The sequence below is a fragment of the Neolamprologus multifasciatus genome, chromosome 20 (assembly GCF_963576455.1).
Source record: "Neolamprologus multifasciatus chromosome 20, fNeoMul1.2, whole genome shotgun sequence".
Taxonomy (NCBI): Eukaryota; Metazoa; Chordata; class Actinopteri; order Cichliformes; family Cichlidae; genus Neolamprologus; species Neolamprologus multifasciatus.
Window position 1 is genome coordinate 20,995,898 of NC_140458.1, and position 22,345 is coordinate 21,018,242.

Sequence of the window (22,345 nt, forward strand, 5' to 3'; positions counted from 1 at the left end):
TTGTAGACAGACCCCCAGCTTCCATAACCATGATTTAGGCCGCAACAAAATCCAACCACTGACTATTGCTACATATTAGTTTATTTTATATTTTATCCAGTTCCTCCAATCAGCAGTTACAGGTATATATATAGATAAATAAAAGCATCAATATGAAAATACTGACAGATAATCTTCATTACAAGTCTAAAACATAGAATTTATCTGGCAAGCAACAATCATTGCTCGATCACTTAAAAAAATTTCTGACAGAGTAAAACATTTAGCCTGTTTCAAGGTTGCTTTAATACATGTTTTACTTCCACAGAAATCATAATTCACAGTATGAAAAAAAAAAAAAACAATAATGGTGTCATGTCTTGCACAGACTCTCCTGTTGCTTCAGCCAGAACCGTAAAATCACCTACTGAAATCATCTCTAATGGACAATAAAAATCTACTGTACCGTGAGATTTATGACCAAAAACAACAATCACAGATAAACAATATATCAGTTATAAAAATAAAGTCATAAAATGTGTACAAAGAAAGAAAAATATGCCAACATCTGATTAGAGAATAAATAAAAATGTTGCTGTGGTTACAATCCCAGTGTCCTGTGGTAAAAGTAGAGGAAATAAATTAACAGTGACTTCTAAAAGCTTTCCATCCAAAGTACGACTCATCGCTGTGCTTTAAGATCGGGAATGAAAGAAGACAAGTCCCACCAGCATGTGCTGTACCATAAAAAGGCCCAAAACACAGTACCTTACACATATAAGTTACAATAAACAAGTGGGTGGTTATACACAACCTGTGTGAAGGTTTCTAGTCAATGATTCACTGTGTAATAAACAATAAACAGAGCTATAAATGATAAACATTAGTGCAGTGGTGTTTCACTGGAAGTGCAGTGTGTGCCAGCCATGATATTGTGGGTGAGATAAAATCCATGCTAAAGTCAGGGTTAAAACTTTTAACAGGAAAAAAAAATCAATGAAAGAAATAATAGACCATCTGCTCTCACTTCAGGGAGGCAGCAGCTTGTAATGGTAATGGTGGATCTATAGTGTGCTTTCAATAAATGTTGTGGATCTGCTTTATGAACAGGAACTGTGAGAGTTACTTCTTGAAACTGAATGGTAGAAAAAAATCAAAGTAAACGGACGTTCATTACAGACAAGAAATCATCCTACTGAAACCACAAAAATGCAGGTCAGGGCCAAGATATTCCGTACACAAGCCAGCCCTGCCTCACCTTTATCAAATACAGAGAGTGAATCAGCTTTTGCCTTGCGGGTGTGTTTGTTTCACCGTGACTCAGTCCTACCAGGGAGTACTTTGGAACAAGGAAGTTTTTCACTTCTGACTATGTGAGCCATTCATTTTAACCCACTCCTTCATGTCAGCCTCTGTCAGTGCGCCCCAGGGCGGCTGTGGCTACAATGTAGCTTGCCATCACCAGTGTGTGAATGTGTGTGTGAATGGGTGGATGACTGGTTGTGTAAAGCGCTTTGGGGTCCTTAGGGACAAGAAAAGCGCTATACAAAATACAGGCCATTTACCATGTTACAGTCGACATATTCTGGTCCCATTTAGGCCAAAAGTCAATATTTAGTGGCCACTGTAAATACAGTTGTTAAGTTACATTATCTGAAGTGATTAACTGAATTCAATAATAATACAATGAAAAGCAAGACATGTTGCAATGAGACGGCACTGAGATTAGATGTACTGAGTTATGGTCCAAAAAGAAGGAAGAGGGGAACACTATTGCAAACTAAATTAAAAATCCCATTCACATTGTTTCCTCTGTATACATGCAGCAGGGGAAATAGCCCTTGTCGTGATAAGGAAAAGTTCAATATGAATGAAATACAACAGGGAAATTAACTAGAGGATTTCCTAGTCCAACAACTTCCAACTGGTCAAATAAAAAACAGCACTGTCACATGCGGGATCCAAGTATTAATAATAGTATTATTAATAATAATAAAGACAGGATAGGAAAAGCCCAAGGACAAGATGTGCAAATATTTATCAAAATTGCCAATCTTTCATTATCAGTCATTGTCACATCAAGTATAGACAGCAGTGTTTAATGCCATCTGAGCCGGCACAAAGAAAAAAAATACTTCTTCTATATGGGATTCTCCTCCCAAAAAAAAAATATATATATATATATATATATTTATTTATTTATTTATTTTCCAGAGCTCAGCATCTAGTTCTTTGCTGTGCCTTGTGAGGGAAAATTCTGCACTAATGCTGTGGTTACCTGGGAGAAGGCAGGCGATCATAGCATGCTGCAGAGTGACAAGACAAAAAGAAAAAACAGAAACAGTGGACACTTTCAGGGGTTTTTTCTGTTGTTGTTTTTGTGGCTGCAGAACCAGGAATGGGGGCTGTCACTGCTATGGCACAAATATGTGGTCATTGGCATTCAGAAGAGCAAAGTATAGGGGTGAAGTGTTTGATGTGAAAGGACAAATTTAGTAGGTCGAGATGTAATACGCAGACGTATGTTTGTGCTTCTCAAGTTTAGTCACTGTGAGATGGAACTGTACGTTCCTGGGTTTTCTTTGATTTCTCCATCAACCCTCCATGTGTGTTAAAGTACAAGCGTGTTTATTTCTCTGGTCTCCAGTGTGTAGTGTGTAAAATGTCCAGAATGTCCAGTCTACAGCGTTATAACAGTACCGTCCTCCTCCAAACTCCCCCTCTCCATGGCTCTGTCTGGGGACGGCGTTGTAGCCTTGATGTTGCTTAGGGAACTACTGCTGCCGCTGGTGGGCAGGGTTCCATTGGTGTTAATGGAGAAGGTGGAAGTGGTGGCGGTGCGGAGGTTGAGGTGTGGTTCGTAACGAGGCAGTGAGCTCATGCTGTGGTTGGAGGCCACATGTCTGATTGGCTCAGCCTTGCCTTCTGCCTCGATTACCAAGTCCTCTTCATCTTCATCGCTCTCCAACTCCCCGACGGGGAAGTTCTGGATGATGTGTGGTGGTACGGAGGCTGCAGCACTGTGTGACGAGTAGCCGTAGTAGCTGGCGCCGCTGTCTGATGAGCGTCCTGAACTACCAGATGCTGCACCCCCTCCTCCACCTACTCCACTACGAACAATATTGTTCCGCTGGTTGGCAGGCTTTACGGTGATGATGAGGTTGTGGCTGTTGGCGATCATCATGTCTGTCACCTGATCCAGCGACTTCCCAGCAACCTCGATACCATTCACTTCCAGCACTTCGTCATTAACCGCCAGTAGGCCGGTGCTCTCCGCAAGCCCGCCTGGCACCAAGCGAGAGATGAATATTCCTGGGACTTTCTCCAAGCCCTGTGCGGTGACCCGTACACTGGAACCATCGCGGATGTAGAAACCCAGTGGTTTTTCCTGGCCGTGCTTGTACAGACGAACACGTCGGTGCGTCTCCGGGAGGATGTCGACGTCGATGATGGACGATACAGGCCGGAAGTCTTTAGGGAGGCTGATGATCACTGGAGGTTTTTTCTTGTTGTGATCAGGCCGCAGAAGAACCGCAGAAAGCACAGTGTTCTTCTTCCTGGTCAGGGAATCGGTACCAAATGTTCCATGATCAGCTTCCTCTGTTAAGTAGAAGACAGGAAGTAGAGAAATAGAAGAGGAACAGAGAAACAAAGAGGATGTTAATAAAAGCTGGTTAATTTTTTCAGTAATACCACACTAGGCTCATTACACATCAAATTGTTATTCAAGCTGACACAGTGTTGCATCATGCAGTTTAGAAGAATGAATAATGATTTGCTCTCAGCCTGAGGCATACCTGCAGGGCGTCTGTACTAAACATACACAAGACACTGATCCCTATAGCTCACCTCAGGTTGTACTGATGCAAAATGGCACACCAGCTACCTCAAGTCAACTCCCATCAGCTCTCTCTGACACACAGCCACCCACAAATGTGCTTACTTATGCTGCATACAATCTCATAAACTGAGTAGATAAAATATATTATACACAAGATTTTAATCGGCATATTCTTGGTATCAGATCTTCAACATGCATCTGTTTTCTCAGCCTTGGATATGCATCTTCATTGAAAATAAATAAATAGAGTGCCCTTATTAAAATGGGCAAAGAAGAGTACAGGCATACAACAAAGCATTACATTCAGTTATGCTGTTATCACCACTGGAGGGAAGAAATTTAATTTTCATAGTAATGTAATAATTATTGTATTAATTTGCAAAGAGAATATGCAATTCTAAATTATAATTATAATATTAATGGATGCATTCATTTCATTATGCACACACCCCTGCTATGATAAAGATGCTTTAGGAGTCATAGCAGCCATGACCCTGTCAGTGCACTGCAGTAGGCTAGGCCCTAAATGATGCACAGTGAGTTTAGAACAAAGGCTGGGGACTTAAAGTTGTAGTACACATTTGTATGGGGTGCTACACTATGGATTACTTGCTGTGGTGACTTCCTGGACTCCATCCAATCCATACCAAAGTTCAAAAAATAAATGTAAAAAATATTACATCTTAATTAGCGAACTTTAAAAGTACAAGTAGGCAAATTTTTGTTAGGTTGCATATTTAGGAATTATGAAAGGACATTGATGGGAGACTAGCATGTTAGACAAGCTCTAGATTAAATAGTTTTCTCTTTTGATACAATTTGGTAAGTTATCACTTAAATTTCACAACCAGGAATGAGTAGGGCAGGGATGCTAAATACAAGACCCAGGGGCCAGAATCACCAAAGTAATTAAAAAGTAAATAATATATTATATAACAGAAAACAATTAAGAAATAGAAATTTCAGGGTTGTTTTTTTGTTGTTGTTAGTTGTTTTGTTTTTGTTTTTTACAATGGGTAGTTAAATGCATGGTTAAACTTTGTGACAGACTAAAAGGAGAATTTCTTTGGTCTGGCCCACTTAAGATCAAAGTGGGTTGTATGTGACCCTCTATGTAAAATGAGTTTGGCATCTGTGGAGTAGGTTTTTTTTTTAACAATACTATAATTTCAAACTTGATAACCAGTAAAATATTCAGTACCATTTTGAATGCCGTGGGGAGCAAAAGATGGCAAAAAAATATTTTAGGCTTTATTTTTTTAAATAAAAACAATACAAACAATAACATTAATGGCACTATTTATGCTTGCCTTTTCGTAAAAGTCCCGACATGGGTGGCATTACAACAAGGCCCAAGGCTGGCCAAGGTAACGGAGGGAAAAATATGACCCTTGGCTCTCTAATAGTTAACCAGTATACAAGAAGCTAAACATTAACATCTTTCATACTCTTCTTTTGCCTCTTCTCCAGTCCCTATTTTTGTCTGTTTCTGGTGATATTTTTATCATCTCTATTTTGAATGAGTCTTTAACTTGCCCACCTTTTCCAAATTAATATTTTTTTCCTGTTTTGACAGCACTTTGTAAACTCTGCTTTTAGATAAAAGAGCGCTATTGATAAAAGAAAAGAAAAAAAAGGAAAAAAAACTGTCAGTCTTACACTGAATACCTCTCCCCTCACAGTTTGTTTCTCCCTCTGAGCATGTATTTGAGTAATCTGGGAAAAAATCCACTCGGGTGTCTGATAAGGATTCAGCTTCTCAGGTTCTGACAGGTACACACCCCACCACTCCCCTCTCCATCCCGAAAGCCAAAACAAAGGATCGACTGTCCCGAGAAAGAGTGGCTGTCTTATGTTTCAGTTCCCATGAGGCAAGAGTTAGTGTATACACTTTTACTATATCTTTGCCAGGCTTGATCTTATGGCTCATTTCCACATGAAGAAGAAATACAGCTTTCTTCTAAGAACTAGGTAAATGCTAAAACACATTTCATCATGCGTGCTAGGTTGTTGTTCCAACGAGCAATATGCAAATAGTGCACAGATGAATGTTTTGAAACACTTGCACATGCGCATACATGCACGTCCCTGCACAGCCGACACAGAGGTTGTTCTTGCAGTGCAGTCATGCGCAGCTCCACATCTCATTTCACTCTTTCTAGACTTCTTTTCATCTAAACCATCTCTCCATCTGCACCATATGAAAGGACCAGACCTGACAATAGAGTTATATTTGAGTAAAAAGAATATGGCGGTCCCTCGGGGCCACTCACAGGCCCTCAGAACAACTTAGAAACGCTATTTTGGTATCAAATGGTGAACACTCATACCGCTTTCTGAGATCACCAGTATGCAACATATGCAAGAATCTGCAAAAACACAAGCAGGCACCACAGGCAAGACAATATACTACACAGCATTTCAAGTTTATGGAAATGATCTTCTATTGTTCTTTTTATTTTTAGAGTAAAACTCCCAGATTAGTCTAATTTAATACTGAAAAGAACAAACTTCCTGATCCCACATGAAATTTCAATAGAGTATTGCTAAACCAATAATATATAAGGTAATGGGGGGTAAAAGGAGGTCCTATTTTGTTTTTATCCAAACCTACATGGCCCTGTTTGAAAGAAGTAATTTCAGCCCTTTTATTAAATGATGAATTACCTGTCATTAACTATATTTTTGGAAAGCTTATCCTCCAATTTCACTAGCCAGATCCAGGCCTGATTACTGCCAGACCTGCTGTATCAAGAAATCACTTAAACAGAACCTGTGGACTTAAATGAAAATGAAATCATCATTTAAAAAACATATTTTGTATTATTTAGGTTCTCTATCTAATATAAAAAAAAGTTTCATGAAAGTTTCATGATCAGAACCTTGTGACAAATATGGAAAAAAATAAGAAATCAGGATTTGGTAAAACATGTTTTAGACTGTTCAATCGAGCAATTAGGTGGATGTTTATAATAAACATGGCCAAGTTTTAAAATTATCAGGTCACCGGAGGTGGCAAAAGTACAGAGATTCTGTACTTAAGTAGAAGTACAGATATTAGTATTAAAAAATACTATTAAATAGTATTAAAAAAAAATACTGTGTGTGATTTCCTGTGTTACTGTTTAGGCTCAGATGGGTTTGATGTTTTAAGGCTCGCACTGACATGAAATAATAACTCCCCTCATATAAGAAATATAAGAATAGTTTTGAACTGTGAGCTCAAGAAAAAAAAGCTGGTAATGAGCATTCTTCGGAAATAAGCTCATAGATACCGATATAACGTCAACATAATAATCATTTTTTACAAAATGTCCACACTTTTTGAAAAAATAAATTATGTTATGTATATACATATATTATGTGGGTTATATGGTGTATATTAAAACTCAAAATCGAATGCGTTATCATATTTATGTCTGTTGAAATAATTTAAATAATAATAATTCGCTTGAGCGACAATTACAACTGGCTAGCCCAGCACAACTCACCACAGAGCTTGGGACTAGTGTATGGTTAAATATTTAGTCCAGTAATGACTTGATTGCCAGACAACCTGGACCCGAGCATACCTAAAGAAGGACAACATCTAGAACAGCTGCTTCAAAGGGTTTGGGTCTATTTTGGGTCTGTCGCCCATATCCCAAAGTTCTCCATTCCTTCCTTTGTTTAAGAAATTCAGAAGGGTAGTTCTGTGTTTGCTGTTGAGTGTGTTTGCATATGTTGAGCATACATCACTTTTATTCCCTCAGTCCTCAGTAAACACTTTGAGCTTGACAGTGGTCCAGTGCGTAGAGGTATGTGACTGATTTGGCTAATGATTAAACCATTAGAGGTGGACTATAAGGGCAGGAAACAGAAATATTTTATAATGTTCAGATTTCTGAAGATATTTATCACAAGGCTGCTGTTTAAACTCCTAAAATTTATGGACACATTGGCAATAAATCAGTGCAGCCAGGAATGAGAAACACATGCTAGTATATTCATTGCCAAGTTGATCAAGTTTTCAGTCTTCACATACCACAGGTATGTATTTTTAAAATGATGAGAAAAGATGATTTGGCAGTCAAAACTTTGAATATTTGGGTTCTTGATTTGAGCCTTAGATTTCAAATTTCATCTATTCACACGCATTCATACAACACTAAGCACCTTTAACTTAACGTTCAAATGCTCTGACGGATTCATCAGGGACAACTCAGGGTTCAGTACTTTGCCCAAAGACATTTCAGCATGGATGTTGGAGGAGCCACGGATAAGTAGACCTGCCCACCTCTTGAGCCACCCTCTATTGCAACTCCTCATATTATCTTAATATGGCTTAAAAACGTAAACACAAAAAATGTTAGTGAAATTTGTTTTGGAATTTTGTGGTATGTTTGAAAGAAGAAGGGGAAAAAAAACATTGGCTGACATATTGGATTTTGGTGATTTTTAAATCGTCAGATATCATAATGGAGCTTAAAAATCTTCGATATCAGTCATGCTCTAGGAATATTAGCTTTTTACTCAATGATCTTTCAACTACGAGGATATTCTAGGATCTACACTCTTTTTTGCATCAAGTTGAGGTCCTTGCATTATAGTGCAACACAAAGCCATACAGACCCACATCAACATACGCAGCTTTGTGCTGTCATCTGTGGCCGTGTGACAAATACATGGAACAACCAGTAATGTGAGCTACTCTGATGTTTGTGATTTGGTGGTCCAGTAGGCAGAGAGGACACAAGTCAGTGAAGTGAACTCTTCATTTTTGTGGTAAACTCCACCTTCTGTTCAAGCCAGCCATTTAAACCAATCAGCATTCCACTTAACATTATGGCCACTGAACTGCACCATTAGATTTTGGAAGATGTTGTGTGTAAATGGGCTTCTGTAGCCTCTGCACTGGTTGGTTTCCCACAACCTCCTATTCTCAGCCAAAGAACTACACAGACAGACTCCAACACTAACCATACTGGGAAAATGTTTGGAAGATGTCAGTTATAGCTGCTTATGGTTCCATTATGAAAAATATCAGATCAAAGCTTTGTGAAGGCTTGTCGACTTCCAGTTAAGTCATCACTGAGTCCCTAACGCTAAGCTATCAAAATGTTTCTTTTAATGTTCTCCCAAGTCCTTTTTGCTTCTCTTTTGCTTCTCTCCATAACATAAGGTAACAGTTGGGTTCGTCACACATGGTTTAAAATAAATAAATAAATAAATTAAAAAAAAAAAACAAACAATAAATAGACAAGTTCAAGATTTGAAAACAGCTCTTTACTAGCTTCTTTGCTTCCCCTGGCTCAAAACTAGAAATGTATGGCAAGTTTCAGTCCAGAATTTCAAACCGGTGCTATCCTGGCTTTATTCCTTGCTCAGTAATCATGAAGTTTAACTGGTATCAGCGCTCATATTTGAGATATGATTCACAAACTCTGAATAGAAAGCATAATCACTATCCCCACACTTGGCATGGCTCTGAACAGGTTAGGTATTTCAAATATGCAGTGGCTGCTTTGATTTCCCACACTCTGAATGGAGTTAGTGAGGAGCAAAGGAAGCGAAGCAGTGGAGGAGAAAATGACAACCCAGCAGCACATAGCCACAAGTGAGGACACATGCAGTGATGCTCAGTCACCCCTCTCCGTAGCATGTAACTAACGCACACAAGCACGCATAGGGTGAATAACGAATGCATTTCATCCTGACACTGAAAGAACTATGACATCTCTGCCTAAGGAGAGGAGGTCACTCATTTCAAATGGCACGCACAGGTCAAATGCATCATTGCCTTCAGCACTCTACTTTTAAATGCCCTGGATCTATCATGCTCCACCTTTGTACTCTCAAATTGACCGTATTACTCGCACAGAAGAAGTGATATGTGTGGGCAATCACAACATGCCATAGCCGCTCACACCAGAATTTCCAGCTTTATTATTATTGTTATTATAGACTCTAACAGATGAAAAACAATAGGCTATATTACACAATTATGCATCGGTGCATCTGTTGAGCTGCACCTTTTTCTACGGACATTAATGTACTTCTGTCTTTAGCAAAGCATTACTGCATTTATTCTAATGATGCTGACCTGGTCAGTAGTGACTATACTTATGATTATCCAGCATTATTGGAGGACAAGAGGCTTTCCCTGCTACAACAGTGACATTAAATCCATTACTTCCTTGTATTAGTTGTCCCAGGTGCAGCGTCAGGGAAACCTGATACCATGTTCTGGTGGAAGAACAAGATCAGGAAGGAGCTACGAGAGCTGCCATCATCAGTCCAGTTACTGTAGCCAACACTTTTGGCTCTATGTTTATATTCTTTTAAAAGGATAGTTGTGCACTCATCAGTGGTTCAGATGAGAGTAAAACTGTTTAACAAGTGCTGTCCATCAAGCCAGCCCTCCATATAAAACGTATGGCATGTCTCAAGGATAGGAGTAAGAACAGCGCAAAGAAAAAGACGAGCAGATGAAGGTTGTGGTGTTCTGGAAACAGTCAGGTTTGTTGATGACAAGTCTGGATGTTCACCGCACAGCTGGTGCTGTGTTGTTCCCGACACAGAACGATACAAGAGAGGGGGAGGAGAGGGGGAGGAGAGGGGGAGGAGAGGGGGAGTACGTGATATGTGTGTCAGTGTGAACTTGGACAGATGAGAAAAAACAGGGATGGTGCCAAAAACAGAAAAAAGAAGCAGGAAGGAGAGACACAAAATGCAGAAAAAGAGAAGAAAAAACACAAAGAGGACAGGAGGTGATAAAAAAAATACTTTCAAAGGAGTAAATTCCCAGAGGGTTGCTATTCCTGGTGTGGTGAGCATACCTTCCTGGCACAGCTCAGATAAAAAGTGCCTTAATTCTGCTGATAGGGAAGGAGAAAGAAATGGAAGGAGGGAGGCTGTGCAGACTTGTAGAGGTATGAGGCGAGCTTGAGCAAAGGAAGTCTTCATGTAGAATTGAGCTGTCAATTTGAGTAATTGCTTATTAGATCCATTATTTAAAAGACTCCGGTCATGAACATTAGCCTGCTCCTAAGCCTTTTCATACGATCTGTCATGAATTCTCCATTACACACATCAGCCCTGCTTTATTACCCTGTCTTGACAGCAGCCATTTATCAAAAAGACCAAAACTGGAGGGGGAATCAGCTGTAATGAAGCAATGTACAGGGTGGGCCATTTATATGGATACGCCGTAATAACATGGGAATGGTTGGTGATATTAAAGTCCTGTTTGTGGCACATTAGTATATGTGAGGGGCAAACTCCTCAAGATGGGTGGTGACCATGGTGGCCATTTAGAAGTCGGCCATCTTGGATACAACTTTTGTTTTTTCAATAGGAAGAGGGCCATGTGACACATCAAACTTATTGGTAATGGCACAATAAAAACAATTGTGTGCTTGGTTTCAATGTAACTTTATTCTTTCATGAGTTATTTACAAGTTTCTCTTTATTCACAGCTATTGACATGTCGAAGAGGTTAACACGTGAGGAGCGGATCGAATTTGTGTTGATATCTGGTGAACGCAGTAACCGGGTGATTGCAGCAGATTTCAATGCAAGACACCCTACGAGACCACCCATCTCCCATGCTACAGTTAGCAAACTGCTTGCTAAGTTTCGTGAAACTGGTTCAGTGTTGGATTTGCCAAAATGTGGATGCGAGAAAACTGTCACTAATGAAGAAGCATCAGTGGCTGTCCTAGCTTCATTAAGCAAGAGCCCACAGCGTAGCACTCGCCGCATGTCACTGGAGAGTGGCATTAGTCAAACATCCCTTCGGCGGATATTAGCTACTCACAAATGGCACCTTTACAAACTCCAGCTACTGCAGCATCTCAACAAGGATGACCCAGATCGGCACACAGAATTTGCAAAATGGGCAAAACAAAAATTGGAACAGGACCCTCAGTTCACGCAGAAGATTTTGTTCAGTGATGAGGCAAACTTCTATGTGAATGGTGAAGTCAACAAACAAAACCACTGCTATTGGTCTGACACTGACCCACATTGGATGGATCCCTCCAAGACTGTTGGACCAACAAAAGTGATGGTTTGGTGTGGTATATGGGGTACAACGATAGTGGGTCCATTCGTCATCAATGGAAACCTCAAGGCCACTGGATATTTGAAATTGCTACATGATGATGTGTTTCCCTATTTATGCACTGAAGCTGGCACGTTCCCTGAATTTTTCCAGCAAGATGGTGCACCACCACATTATGGGTACCAGTCCGAGCATTCCTAGATGAACAGTTTCCTGGAAAGTGGATTGGTCATCGTGGGCCAGTTGAATGGCCCCCAAGGTCTCCCGATCTGACCCCCTTAGACTTTTATCTTTGGGGTCATCTGAAGGCAATTGTCTATGGTGTGAAGATACGAGATGTGCAGCACCTGAAACTACGGATACTGGATGCCTGTGCTGGCATTTCTCCTGCGGTGTTGCTATCAGTGTGTGAAGAGTGGGAGAAGAGGGTTGCATTGACAATCCAACACAATGGGCAGCACATTGAACACATTTTATAAGTGGTCAGAAACTTGTAAATAACTCATGAAAGAATAAATTTACGTTGAAACCAAGCACACAATTGTTTGTCTTGTGACATTACCAATAAGTTTGATGTGTCACATGGCCTTCTTCCTATTGAAAAAACAAAAGTTGTATCCTAAATGGCCGACTTCTAAATGGCCACCATGGTCACCACCCATCTTGAGGAGTTTGCCCCCTCACATATACTAATGTGCCACAAACAGGACTTTAATATCACCAACCATTCCCATGTTATTACGGTGTATCCATATAAATGGCCCACCCTGTACAACAACTACAGCTTGCTAATAGGTTTAATGCAGAATTAACACACTTTATTTGCCAGCTCACACACTCTCAGTATGCATGTATGCGTGCTTCGGTCTTGTCCCTGCAGCATTCAGCAATTCCATCAATTTATTTTGTGCTGACACAGATGCCTCTCTCTTTACTGTAATACCTCCTGACCTTGTCCTCCAGATGTTATTCCTGTTACCCTCACTCAACATGTCTCTTAGTAACTGTGGCCCATCTCTCAGCTTGAGTCCTTCTTTGTCTCTGTGGCAGGCCATGGTGCTGCTGCAGGGGCGATGGACACACCTGCACAGCATCTGCAAACGTGCCTCGCCAGCATAAAAGGTGTGGTTATTGTTGTTGTTGGAGTGTGTGGTTGTGAGCTAAAAAGCTACAGCCAGTGTGTAAACAAGCAACCGTGAGTGATAATAAAAGCAAGACACTGAAAAGCATGAAACTATGGATATATCTGCCGTGTGATTGTTACAGTGGTGCCGAAACATAGAAAGGGGGCACAGCAGACCCAGGACTGGGTCAGCCAGGGAAGGTGCTGGCCACCATTTGGGCGCTGGCCCAAATGGTGGCTGAACTCGCGGCCACACAACAGGAGCAGGCGGTGGTGTCACCGGTGGTGTCACGCGGGAAGAAAAGCAGGACCAGACTGAGCGTCATATCGAGAAGCTGGCAGCTGGGATACGGTCCTGGCCGACACTGCCGCCTCCCCCACTGGCGTTCCTCAACGGTGTGGGGGTGGAGGAGGTCCGGACTGTTCCGGATATATAAACATAAACAGGATATATTCTTAGAATCAAATTAGATAAGGGCCTCAAACTGGACTTTTTTCTACAGATGACAGTTTTAGATCTCACTGTAGGAAAAATACAAGTGAGTCTGGGGACTGTTTATGCTGGCTCAAATGAAAATAAGGGACCAATCACAAATAATTTTAGTCATCATTTGACTTTCTCTACTATGACAAGCCAAAAATCTATGCCGTGACAAAGTACAAACCATTTCAAGGACAAAACGTGGAGATTTGGAATTTGCTTGTCAGAGACTCACTGGAGAAGCAGATGATTGCACTGCTCGTTGTTTCACAAAGTGTTATCTAGCAACTATTTACTTAAAAGAGAAACTTAAAAATGGAATGATTTCACAACTCATTTAAAAAAGTGAGTCTACCTCCTTTCAAAGACAATCTGTGGGAAATATTGTTTGTGCTGGAATCATGTTACAAAGGGATCTGATTACAGTCAGCATGTGCAGGGAAAAAATTACATGTAATCTTCCATTATATATATGTTATGGTCATTCAAGTGTTATTTTAGGATAGACTCATACCTATCCTATAATATCAACACTTCCATATAACTCTGTTAAAAAGCAAGAAAGCAAGAAAGCAAGAAAGCAAGAAAGAAAGAAAGAAAGAAAAAATACAAACAGTGAAGGTGGTTAGGCAACAGCTTTTGGGAGCTGCATGTCAGAACATAGCCAGGGTAAATATGCTACAGTGGTGAGATTTTAAATAATAATAATAATGATCACAGATAAGCATATTGGTTATCACGCTTCAGATCAATATCTCTATAGTTTCAAGCCCAGGGGGACACATGGCTTAATTAAAAATCGGGAAAGCACATCTTTCTGCTTGCAAGTGAAAACTCTAAAGTCTAAAGATCATAAATTATCCGGGAAATTATCTTGACACTGAGTGGAAAACAACATTTCATAGTACATCCATGGTATTCACATTATAACAAAAATAACTGCTCTCTCTTTGTGTAAATTATTTGAAACCCAGAAACAAACACACGTGTCCGAAGTTTCTCTGTTTCAACTCATGAGAACAACTACAACATATCATCACGTACTTCTAAAATGTGCCAAGCCGACAAAGTTTAATCACATCTCATAACACAGTGTGCGTATCTCCCTGATCTTTTCTCCGACTAGTACAGTTCAGTTATAACCTCACCATATCAGTTTACTCTTCGTGGTTTGTAACAGTAAACAGTCCACTTTTCCCAACTGCCCAACCCTCACCCTCCCCGTCATCCAACTCCTTCTCCTAATTGAATGTGTGGTTTCTCCCTTCTTCATATTTCTCATGCAGTCAACACATTTCCTTCCCTCCTTCTACCCATTCATTTATTCATTCATCTTCCTTAACCAACCCTAAGCTGAGAATTCTGACAGCCTCTATATAACAGAGCCTGGCCTCCCACTGTCACCACTGCTCTTCCTCCATCTGCTTGCAGCCTGCATAGAGTCTCATTCAGTCAGGTTTCAAAGGAGAGACCGAGCAGGGATCTGGCTCACCTCTCTCATTTCTGTCCTCCATGTCCCTGCTTACTTTTATTTGATCTCCTTATCCTTTCTCTGCTCTTCCTCTGTCTACCTTGTTGACTGAGCTGAGCTGTGGAGCTGAAGGTCCAGCCTGGCCTGCTGTCCTGTCTAATCTAGCCAGCAGACGTGATCAGAAGCTGGGCACATTCCACCAAACCCCCCTCCGTTCAATCTTCCTCCCTTCTTCCTTTCCATTTCTTTCTCTCTCGCCCACCCTCCCCAGCGTGGGCCTCACTCTACATTCCTCCCTCACTAATATTATTCCCGCTATCCTCTTCCCTCACTCACTTATTCCCTCTCTTGCTACCTCTTGTTGCATTCCGATCACACTAACTCTACTCCCTCTCGTCTCCCCACACCTCTAATTACATGCATTGCCCAAACAAAGCCTACATTACTCCCTCTTTAGTACTGTTTACTGTCCCTCTCTCTTTCATCCTCCAATCTCTTATTAAGCTCAAGTTCTGCTCCTCCTCCACACATTCTTCCTTAAGATCTACAAATTCATCATCCCCTCACTCATCACAAACAGCATCCTGGGGAATACATCATGCACTGTAGAAAACCTCACATCCAGATAAAGGGTGGCTAATTTCTGTTATTTTTACAGAAAGAGCTCCTCAGGGAAATGGCATCCTTCACACCTGCCACCGTATCTCTCTTCAGCATATCCTTTCTATTCAAACACACAGTAAAAGTGCATCTCTTTAGTTGTGGTGTCCTTACTTAATCTGAAATCCTATGCTTAGTCTATCTCACCCTTCTTCTTCTGTGAATGTCACATTCCCACTCCATGTCTGTCTCAGTGCACTTTCATTATCACTCTCTGTCAGTGCTGAGCAGATTCAGGTTCAAGTTCTTATCATATTCAGAGACTTTGCATGATTTGCAGGCTAGGTGTACTTTCACACTGAACATATTCCATCTCTGGCTGGGTGACTCATTCACTGGTTACTAATTAAAAGGCAATCCCTGCTGGGAAACACAAATACAGTCGTTTCTGTCCCTCCCTATACCTTTCCCCTTTACGTTAATGGATAAGAGTTAGGAGCTGAAACTGTGAGAGCAGTGAGCAACATCACTGAACAAACACACACCCTGGGATTGCCTGAAAGCTGCTACTGCTACATGGATGACGACCTGGACACTCTGAAAGTTGTGTGCATACAAGCACAAAGGGCGTTCTGGATGACTGATACAGACAAACACGTTGTCAAACTGAGGGAGAACTTCTTCTGTCAGCCATGTTTAAAGACAATTAAACACAAGGCTGAACGTGTGTCTCATTTTCCTGTTTCCCTGAAAAGAAGTATTTAATATTAATGCTAACTCAATATACACAGGCCAACAAAACCACTGAAATAGCACATCATTTTGTTGAGCAAGTTGCAACCCAACTATAAACTGGAGCAGTTCAAGACTGAAACATCCTGGGGCTTCTGAAAATGTAAAACAGAGCTACAATAATGAGGCATCCAGGCAGATGTACTGGCTAAAACGGTCTTACTGCGAATACACCTACATCAGTGCACAATTTGTTTAACTACTTTATAAGAGTGGTGGTATTAGGTTAATAATGTAGTACAGGCTAGGCTACACACTGAATTAAAACCACTAAGAGGTGACGTGAAACAGGCTGATTATCTTGTTGATTATCTGGTTGGAGTGTAATGTTTCTGCCGGGAAATCTGGCATTCATAAAACTGTTAATTTCGCACATACAACTCATCTAATTATTGTGCATACCAGGCACACCTGTTTATAGCAGCGACACTCCTTGATGGCAGCTGTCTCCTCCAGCAGAACAGAGCACCGTCCTACATGGCTGCACATGCTACAAAAAGCCTAAATGAAACCAAAAGCTGCACTTTGTCAGCAACCAAGACAGAAATTGCTTACATGAGAACAACTAATAGCATTAATCACTAACGCACTCACTTCAACCCGACTTTACCCATTATCATTTATACATAGTCTCTGAGAGAGAGACACACCTCTAAGTAGTTACAATTGCATGAGATATATTAATAACAAGTGAAGTTGTCAAAAAACCTCAACAAAGACAGTCTTTGCAAATGCTAGCAATCATGCTCCCAGCATGCTTTGCAGCATTAATCCACCTATGAGCAGGCCTCTTTAGGGGTGCCATGACAACCAGTAAACAGTGGACAACTCACTGCCAGCCCAACAGTCATCAACACATTGTTCACAGATGGATGGGTGGGGGTGGAGGGTGTCAGGGAATACCCAGTGCTGCTGGGTTGTATTTGTTGTGCGTCGAAGCGATTTCAAAAATGACCAGTAGTCAAAAACAGAGGCACAAACATTTCAGCCATTTCTCAGCAGTGAACAATAAGACATTAATGGCTGAATAGCACAGAGGCAGAAAAACAACAATGTAGGCATTATTTAACAACCAGACAACAACATACAGTTGCAGCCTAGTATCCATCGAACCATCTGCACGCCGACGAGTGGATGAAACCTAAAGCGCCCAGCCTAGGGTATACACAGCCTAGATTTAGTCTCTGAGACAAATAAAATTCAGTGCCAAAAATAACCCTCATTATACGCATGAGCTCTACAGTGCACAGACTAGACAAACTTTTAAATAAACACACAAATCATCCAAATCATTGAATGTGGAGTTTGTGGGCAGTTTTTTGTTTTTTTAGCTCCAAGTTTTCTTTCTCAGTCCAAGTTCAGCAGGATTTCACTGCACTATTCCACACCAGCCTAGTTGGAACATAATTTGGCCCCCACTGCTACTTTGTCTGAAGCCTTGCTCTTATGCAATAATGACCAATCACATCACATCTGACTGAGACATTTACATAATTACTCAGTTGCAGTCTTAAAGGACACAGAAGTCTAATAGCATTCGAACTGAACTGATGACTGGATTGCTAAACTTCTGAACTGATGCAGTGAGGTACACTAAACACAAACACAACTAAACACTGTGGTAGGGATCATGACCTCATGATCCTTATGCTATTTATAACTACCTGTTCATATGAAGATTTTTCATTTGGCTGTTGGGTCACATGCAGATATGGTAACAAGATCATTAGTTTAAGTTCAGTAGTACTATTTATCCAAAATGGAACACAAGACATCTCATTTCAAAAAGATCGGGGTTCTAAAAGATGTAAGAAGCTTTCCAGATAAACAAGCACTGAGTGTTAAAAAGCTTCCGCATTGGCCCCAACATGGACAAGCCATTAACCTGTTATAGAGCCATCATCAGAGTTGAGATCCAGTGCCTGCAGATATATGATTTAATAAATTATCTATAAGCTGCGAATTTGCTGCTTCCACACAATGCACGACTTTTTATGTTCAGACCAACTGGTGCTTAACGGTAAAGTAAGGGGGTTTCCCTGCTGACAAATCAGGAGGGAAACCAGGGTTTCAGGTCAGGGGGTCTGCAGGGGGTTATGGCTGCATTAATGCGTCTGTCTTCTGTTTTTGTTCTGGCTGGGATGCCTGCCGAGGCGGTGTTTTCATGCGTTTTTCATGTGAGCAGCAGTGAGCCCAGTGTGGGGCTAGTGTCTGGAGCATGTAATTGAAACACAGTCCCATGCAGCGATACACACTGACCCCACTAATCTTCTTCTGACAAAGTGGCTTAGCTTCTATAGGGTCATATGGCACAGGCTTAAACACAACAGGCACAGGCAGACCCTGTGGTCCTCCTCACATTCAACAGGTCACATTTAGCAACTTAGTGATTAGGAATACACTCCAAAATCAAAGGAGAGGTTAAACCTTTGTACACATACTCTGACAGAAACATGTTTATGTAATCACTATGGATACACTGATTGTGAATTTATGGGCCAACAGCAGCATTTTGTTTTCAAATCTATTTACTTTACTTTTGCTCTTGCTTATACCTCATTTACTCCATGATAACAAAAAAAACCCTGACCCTTTCAGCTTTTTGTAACACAATCACTTAGCTTGTGTGAAATCTTGGAGACAGAACATATTAATGTCGACCACTGACATCAATAAATGCCATGTTAATTGGCAATATGCCAATATCAGACACCAAAGTTGATATAGTAAGACCTGCTATACACATGAAATAAAGGTAAGCCATACTCGAGAGCAACCACAACTTCTTCCCTTATTAGCTAAAAGATAAAAAACTTATCTACAAGGGGAACTGCAAAAGCAGAGCAATTATGGCAGAAATATTGGCAATGATTACACCAGAGCCAGCAAAGGAAGTTAGAAACTGCAGCAGCAGTGTTTACAGAAACACTGCTCGAAATACGTGAAACCCGTATTTCCAAAACAGTCAGACACGTAAAAAAACAATTGCCATGCAGCTACCAAGCTGCAATACAGAACAGTCTACTGGACAAACTCAAAGTGAACTCCATTCGTCTACTCTTGTTGTTTTGCTCAGCTCCTCATTTCAAGTGCATTTTTCCACTCGATTTTTGTTGTGATTTGGCGCTATATAAATAAAATTGAATTGAATTGAATTGAAAAGACCCCTAACCTTGGTTAACTATAAATCAATAAGGAAAAAAATAGAGGCCAGCGGTTTAGTAGTTTGTTTAGCTGAACATGGCAACATACAACAAGTAGCCTAAAAACTGACAATGTAAAGTGACACTTAAGTTTTTATAACTCTGTCACAGCTATAGTCAATAGCCTATCACATATTTCTAAGCTGTGCTTTTCAATGCTAATGACTGTATTTGCATTTCCAATGCAAAGCAGATGTAACCAAGCAAACAAATGAAAACTTTGTCCAAACACTTCCTCTGTGCATACCTTTCCTCTGGAGGAACAGCCTGAGTAGAGGGTTAGCTGTGGAGATGGCCTTGTGGTAATTGTCGTCATTGTTGATGGGCAGCAGGTCACCGTGCACGTCAGCGTAGCCCACCAACAGCTCCACATTGGGGATGCGATGCACGTGCTGCAGGAGACCGTAGAACTCATCGAAGCGGCCTGGCTTGGACCGTTCCAGAGAGAACCGACGAAACTCTGCACCAAACTGGGATGGGGCAGAAAGCCGTTCACATGTGATTGCAAATGAACACAGAAATACACACACAGGTGTGACGTATGGCCGAAACCAGGGTATGAAACAGTGCCTGATAAGCCTACTTTGTACTGATGCGTAAGCCAAAGCACACCACGTGTGGTAAATTATTCACGTGTTTTGTGTATCTCTAGGTTTGCAGATAAAGCTTTTATCAAGCTACCTCACAGAATATTTATCATGCAGCTATTACAAAGACAGTGTGCTTTCAGCATATGTACAATCCCCACAAACATGTTGCTGGTTTACCCGTTTAAGCCTGTGGACTGACTGGATCAATGGCTCTGGACGCCTAATCTTTAGGCAGCTCTGTAGCTGAGACAGAGCACAATGCCTCATTGGTAGCGTTAGTGAGAGGTACCAGCTGTTGTGGTTACTGTTGCTCAGCGCTGACAAAAGATGATCTCCCAGCTTAATCGGTTATTTTATGCATCAGTGCAAAGCAGAGTTAATTTAATAAGTGGTTGGGGACATAAAGAAGACAATCTTAACTCAGAAGAGTCAAAAGAATTTAAATAACCCGGGATAGCTGAGTAAATAATAACAATAGCTATTGCACTACTGTAGGGAGGCAAAATTAGTGCTGTAGCTGAAAATATTTGACAGCTTGTGTCGACGCGTGTAAAAACTTCTAGAACAATATAGTCATTATTCATTACACTTATGTGTGGTCAAGCCTCAGCAGGGCGCGGATGGAGCCACGAGCCTGACGCAGGCAGTGTGACACCTGTAACCGCAGGAAAATAACACGACAGGCAACGACTATCACCTTTAACCGAGGTAATTTGACATAAACCTTTGGTAATTTGAGTAAACTTTTCACGCAGATTTGATTAAGTTAAAGAGTTGGGTCAAACTTGAAGTCAGTACTCGGTAAACGAGCAGGAGAGTACGGCGGAGAAGGCTGTGACAGGTGACACTGGCTCACTGCGCAGTCAGCTGACAAAAACCCTCCACCTTGCCACAAACTAGCTAGCCTTTAGACGTAAAACGACCAAAAAACTACACCACGGTTACCAATAAAGTTTTAAGAATTGTAACAAAATTCTCGGGTGGTCACAGTGGAAAAAAACGAAAACTGTTAGCTCCTCTTAAAGTTTATAAGCCTTGCTTCATAATAACCCGCTATCAAGCCTCTTTAGCAGGCTAAATTAGCAAGAGTGGATTTAATGAGGACGAAGGTTGTCTGGAGTACAAACACTGGAAGGATACCTGACAAATAAGTGTCCGTACCCACCTTGCTCTTCACCTCCACTGCATTCAGAGAACGGCTGCTCGGCACTCGGTGGTTTTTGTTCATGTTTCTCTAGCAGCGGGAACGCCGCCAAAGCACTCACACTCTCTCCCTGCTCCTGCCGCCGCCGCTGCCAACGTCTATCCACAAACCCCGCGTGTCCACCAGTTGTTTTTAATGTTTTAGTTGTGGGTTTTTTTAGTCGCACAGGCTACACCGCGACTTCTCGACGTCCGCCGGTATGAGTGGTCCCTCCACAAAATGCGACAGAGGCTGCCAATCAGCCAGCTTCAGCTCGTAAACTTGTCTCCTCTCATACTTGCCGCTGACACCGTAGCTACAGCCCCACACCGTACCGTCTCTGGCTTACCTCTGCCTGCGACTCTCTCTCCCTGCCCGTGCCCGGAGAGCCGGAGATACGGAACTTCAAAATAAAAGGCATGGTTTCTATAATACTCTGTGGCTTCAAAATAAGAGCACCTTCCACCTCACCAGGAATAGCCCACTCTGTCCTGGCACGGTGTGCCAACCATGCTCCAAATAGCTCAGACAATAATGAACAGTAATGCCTCATTTTTTGTTTTTAATGTCATTCATAAATAAAATACCCATTTTAAGTGTTTTTTTTTTTGCCATCATGTTAACTGAAGCACTGATGTTGCACTTTCTCACTCTATTAACGTAATGATGACCATATCTCTAAAAACCCTAAATTAAAATCGTTTGCATTAATCATTTAAACAGTTATACTGTACCCGGTAAAAACTAATAGATAGTGTGTAACAGAGATTTTATGATAGTTGAATGAAGTGTTACCTGCGTATGCAAAATTTGTATGGGTACAAAAAATAAACTGTAGTTCCTGCACTGTTTCAGTTTTCAGTTTTATTTGTCATATGCAAGTTAGCACAGGGTCAACATTGCAATGAAATGTGTTTGACGAGCAGCAGTCACTCAGCAGCATGATACAGTAGGAGAAAATATAATAAAATATAATAAAATAAAATATAAAAATATAAAAATAGTAAGGAGCTAAATATTAGAGAGACATGGTAAAAG

The 22,345-nt window shown here is 41.0% G+C and overlaps 1 protein-coding gene across 1 annotated transcript; it reads right to left on the reverse strand.

Annotated features, from left to right (window-relative positions):
• Positions 1-123: 123 nt before the first annotated feature.
• Positions 124-21,683, reverse strand: pard6b (par-6 partitioning defective 6 homolog beta (C. elegans)). Its single transcript, XM_085145558.1, has 3 exons — positions 21,290-21,683; positions 19,782-20,004; positions 124-3,579 (listed from the first exon to the last, which is right to left on the reverse strand). The coding sequence occupies exons 1-3, from the start codon at positions 21,350-21,352 to the stop codon at positions 2,660-2,662; spliced, it is 1,206 nt and encodes a 401-aa protein (XP_085001684.1). The 5' UTR covers positions 21,353-21,683; the 3' UTR covers positions 124-2,659.
• Positions 21,684-22,345: the final 662 nt, after the last annotated feature.